At 53.6% G+C, this 4,743-nt stretch overlaps 1 protein-coding gene across 1 annotated transcript in view; it reads right to left on the bottom strand.

Annotated features, from left to right (window-relative positions):
- Window positions 1–4,192: 4,192 nt before the first annotated feature.
- The window catches only part of NCOR2 (nuclear receptor corepressor 2), a 194,166-nt gene continuing 193,615 nt past the window's right edge, over window positions 4,193–4,743 (bottom strand). The window contains exon 49 of the mRNA XM_009880331.1: window positions 4,193–4,288. Coding sequence (XP_009878633.1) covers window positions 4,193–4,288 — 96 coding nt within the window. The remainder of the gene's footprint in view (window positions 4,289–4,743) is intronic.

The raw sequence follows: 4,743 nt of genomic DNA, 5'->3' as shown, positions 1-4,743 counted from the left end.
GGGGGGCAGCAAAAATTTCTGGACCAAGATCAATCTTCACTGACAACTGCTGCTTTTTCTGAGCGAAAGTACCCTGCAGAGTTTAAACCAGCGTCCGACTTCAAAGCAGAGAGGTCTCCAGATGGAGTTTACCACCATTGCTAACACCCTGCGCTTCGTCAGGTTACATGCATTTACAGCGAGAGACATTCAGATTATTCCCAAAGAAGAGAAACACACTGTCCTCTTCAAAAATACAGACTTGAAGCAACGTATGACTGATGCTCTGTGGTGTAAGTGGCAGAATGGATCTCCGGGTGGTTATTTCTCCCCACTCTCCATCTACAAGGGCCAACAAGAGGAAAGTCTCCCCTGTCTGCAGCAGAGATGGGCACGGTCCCTCCTTGGGTGGGATCCGGACACCCTCCCGCACCCCCCGTGCAGCACCACTGCCACCCCGGCAGGAGTGAGCCCAGCACGGCCAGGAGGGCAGAGCCCAACGAAGCCTGACTTGCACCGCTCTGGAAAGCAAGACGCAGAAAGCGACATGTTTGCAGCACCAGGATTTTGCCTTTCAACCCAGCTGCTGCAGGTTTTCAGACCACGGCATGCAGGCAGATGCCCTCCCCACTGTGCATTTCTCAGCAGTGTTTTTGGACACCCTGGTGCCACCATGGGAAGGGACTGCAGGGTCTTGCAGCATCCCACCCCCCTCCAAGTCCCCCTGCATCCCTGTTAGGTGATTCCTCCTCACAACGGCTGAGACAACCGCAGCTCCAGGGAGGTCTGTGAGTCCAGGGATTTTATTTCAGGAGCATTTCTGCAAAACTGTTTTGTTTGTTTGTTTGTTTGTTTGTTTGTGCAGCAGCCCACCAGCGCCTCTGCCACTTGCACTTCACTACAGCCGACACTGACCTCGGCTCGCTCAGACACAACTGCTCCAACCTCCCGTCGGTGGCGAGTGATTTATTACCACTCCGCTGCCTGGAGTCCTGACAAATACTCATTTTGGTAATTACAGGAGGCCAAAAACGAGAGGATAAATAAACCTGACAATTAATTCAGCTGTTACCCGCACACACACACACACACACACACACAGAGTGACACTTGTTCCTAAGTCTCTTACGACCCCAACTCTTCCCGGAGGGGCACAGAAGCCAGGCAGAGCTCAGCCTGCCAGCACACCCCTGCTTCTGCCCGACGCTCCTCGGGGTCCCAACCCCGATAAGAGCCAGCCATCCCATCAAAAGCTGCTCTATTTTCCTTCCAGGTTACTCGCCAGCCTAAACCGTCTCATCTCCTGCCAAGATCAGCTCTTTAGCCCTCTGCATCGTTATCAGAGAGCATATATAACTTCATGGCAAATCACAAGAACTGATGGATGACTATTTGGATTGCAATCGTCAGGAGAGTATAAAACGCTTCCTGCTGTACGGAGCGCAGGAACGGTTACCGGCTTTGCTGGCCAAAGGCACGTCTGACCCGTTCAGCCGCTCAGCTGAAGAGCCCCCGCGCCGCTGGGGCCGGTGTGTGGGGACCACCAGCTGCATGTCTGGGGAGGGCACAGGGCTGGGTGCCGCCACCACGCGGGGTTTGTATTCTTGTGGGTTTTGTACTTTTTTTTTCTTTTTAATCTCGCAGGGTACCACAGCTACATCCCTCTCCCCTCCCCGTCACCCGCAAGGCACTGGCAGCCTGCTGGGAGGGTGCTGAAGCCCGATGCGCAGTGTCCTGGCTCATCCAGCAAGGACAACCCCAGTCTCGTGCCCTCTCCTCCCTGCTCTTCTAACTCAGCTAAAAAATATTCCTCTTGCTTTAATTCTTTCCAAGAGAAAAAAAAGCAACCCAACCCCATAATCCTGACTAAACACCAGTTCATCACCAGAAGAAGGTCGCGATGCTCCTGTGCCTTCTCATGGCCTATGTCCAGGGCAAAGGCATCACGGATCATCTTTTGTTTTCCCTCTCCCCTTCAAAACCTGTCCGCCACCCAGTCAAAATTGAAGTGAGTCCGGACTTCTGACTTTTTTTTTTTATTGCTGGTTTTTGAAGCCATCTGCTTTTGTCCCATTTCATTTTAATCTCCTTAGGCAAGAGCTTTTCAAGTAGACCTAAAGTTTTCCATCATTCAGTCATAAGTGTTGGCCTTGAATTTAGAGTTTTCCCACCTTCTGTTGCTTCAGCACCAGTGGGAATTACTGATCAGGGCTACTGCTGTCAGCCCTTGTCCATGTTTAAACCCTGATGCGAGAGGCTGACCAGCTTGGCTTCTGTTTGTACTGTTTATTAACTTATTCTAATTGCCTTCAGAGCGGTAAAAGCCTTTCCAAGAAGAATTTCAACAAAATTGCTGGTCTTGGAGATCTTTAGACTGATGTTTAAGAGTCAGCAGGCATCTTCCTAGTGCATTGCCATGGGAACTGGAGGAACGCGTGGAGACTGGAGGAGGCAGGTTTGGTCGGTGTGGGTACATACCTGGAGGGATTTCCGATGGTGTTGGGGTGATCCAGGGGACCTGGGGGCAATCCTTCACCAGCACACAGACAGGAACCTTTTGGACATCCCCTGGACAGACAAAGCAGTCACGCAGCGTTGTGGAGCCTTCCTCCAGGACTTGCAGCAGCTCGTACGGGGGTGACCACCCGGAACGCTGAGCTGGCAGAAGGCAGGGGTACGCCGTGGCAGAAATGTTCACTGTTGCTCTCAGGAAAACGTCATTTGTATAAAATCCATTTCTGAGCCCCAGGAAAGGCAGCAGAAGGCCCCCCAAGTGCAAACCCAACTAATAGCCCTTCAGTGGATTAAATTCCATATAGTCATCCGATTTGTCCTCACGCAGAGCCATACCCCTTGGCTCACTGCCCCCCTGGGTTCATCACTCGCCCTGTAAAACACCACCGCGTGTACACCCCGCAGCAGCAGTGAGAGGTTCTGAGCCCTGTGGCACCCGCCCTGATGGGGACTTGGGGACCGATGGCTCCCAGCCCCAACCAAAGCCAACCACCCCCCATGGGACTGATGTCAGAGGTAAAGCAATTTAGACCCACAAATAGATACCAGGACTTCTGTTTCAATTGTTGATAGGGTAGTAGCTAATTAGCCTCCCCAATAATTTCCTGCAAGGCTTGAGAGGGATTATCCATCACTAGAATATCTATTTTTTAATTTATTTTTTTTTTAATTTAATTCAATCACAGTTGAACAATGTTTCCCTTGGCTGCTGGTCAAAAGAGTGCTGATGCCAAGGTGCCCTCCATCAGCCCTGCTCGGTGCTGCAGAGACGCAGGTATCATTCAGCGAAGGGGTGCATGGTCCCGCAGCTGTCCTTAGTTGCCACCAGCATCCCTTGGTGACCACAGTCAATAAAAACATCGTGTTTAAACATCTCTTGGCCCATCAGCTGGTTAAAAAGCAGCACGGGGGTGTGAGCCCTGCCTGCAGATGGGGAAACTGAGGCAGGGAGGGAGGCTGTGACTTGGCCAGAGCACCGGTCCCCTGAGCTTTAGGGTGCGATGTCCTGTCATGCTTCAGCGACCTAACTCATCCCTCGCCAAGGGCCTTCCAGCAGCCCTGGCCCCGTCGCCAGCGGTACCATGGGAGGGTCACGGTGCAGCCGGTGGACACGCAGACCACCTAGACCAGCCCGGCAGTGACGCCGGGGGTCATATCGGCCACCCCCTATTGCGAGTGAGCCGCACACCTGGGGACGTCCACCATGCCCTCAGGGTGTGCGGCGCAGCGCCCACTGGCACTCCTGCCGCTCACCCTTCTCCCCTCTCTCTCAGCCCATTTTACCACGGGCACCTCCATCCGTACCCCGTCACTGTGGGGGTCCCCAACCCGCCCCGCACCCCCCCTTGTCACGAGCCATCCGGTTCCCAGTTCGGCTGCCCTGCGAGCAGCTCACCCTGCCTGGGCTCACGCACACAAACAGGCAGGACAGCGCTGTATTTTGCTGCCAAAAAAGCTTTTTTTTTTTTTTTTCTTTTTGGGGGTGGGGGTTTAGTTTGTTTGCTTTTTTTTATTATCGAACCAGTAAGGCAGAGTTCAGACACTGCTACCCACACCGCTTGCTGGTGGGCACGCCGAGCAAAATAACAGCGAACAAACCCCTTTACTTTTAGCAGAATAATCCCCCCCCGTCCCCGAACAAGCTGAGGAAATATTTATACCCGGTGGTTTCTCTGTACAGCCCCGGCTACCACACAGCTCACTCCACAACAGCTACGCACAGTTCGGTTGTACAAAAGATAGGTATTTCCTCCCGGTACAGTTCAAGCCATATATTGTCCAATAGTTCGTTTGCCTGTTTGTACAAGTTACAAAATTGGTGAACGTTAACTTTAGGCTCAGGATTGTCGGGGTTTTTTTTTTAACAGTTTAACGTGGCTTTCTCCTGGCTTGCACAACTGCAGCCGGCGGCACAAGGAGGTGCTGGTTGGACCCTGCCGTGAGGTTTTGGGGTGCTCAGGGATGCCTCGGCCCCCCGACGAGGGTTGGGGGGTGGGCACAAGGGCCAGAGCAGGGCAGGACGGGGAGGGCATCACGACCTGAAGGAGCAGTAGCTCCCCCTTACCCGAAACCACGCTCGCCCCCAGCCTGCGTGTGAGCAGGGAAATGGTGGGGGGGGACACGACTGTCCCGCAGCAGCCCCCACGGCCGGGCACATCCCCACACCTCCCACCTGGCATGCTGCCAACTCCTTGATTTGACCCAAATTCATTAATCTGCAGCGGGAGGATGCTCTCTGCTCCGGTGCCC

The sequence above is a fragment of the Charadrius vociferus genome, unplaced genomic scaffold (genome assembly GCF_000708025.1).
Source record: "Charadrius vociferus isolate BGI_N301 unplaced genomic scaffold, ASM70802v2 scaffold332, whole genome shotgun sequence".
In the NCBI taxonomy this organism is placed as follows: domain Eukaryota; kingdom Metazoa; phylum Chordata; class Aves; order Charadriiformes; family Charadriidae; genus Charadrius; species Charadrius vociferus.
The sequence above is the reverse complement of the archived record's forward strand: the minus strand, read 5'-3'. Positions and strand labels throughout refer to the sequence as shown.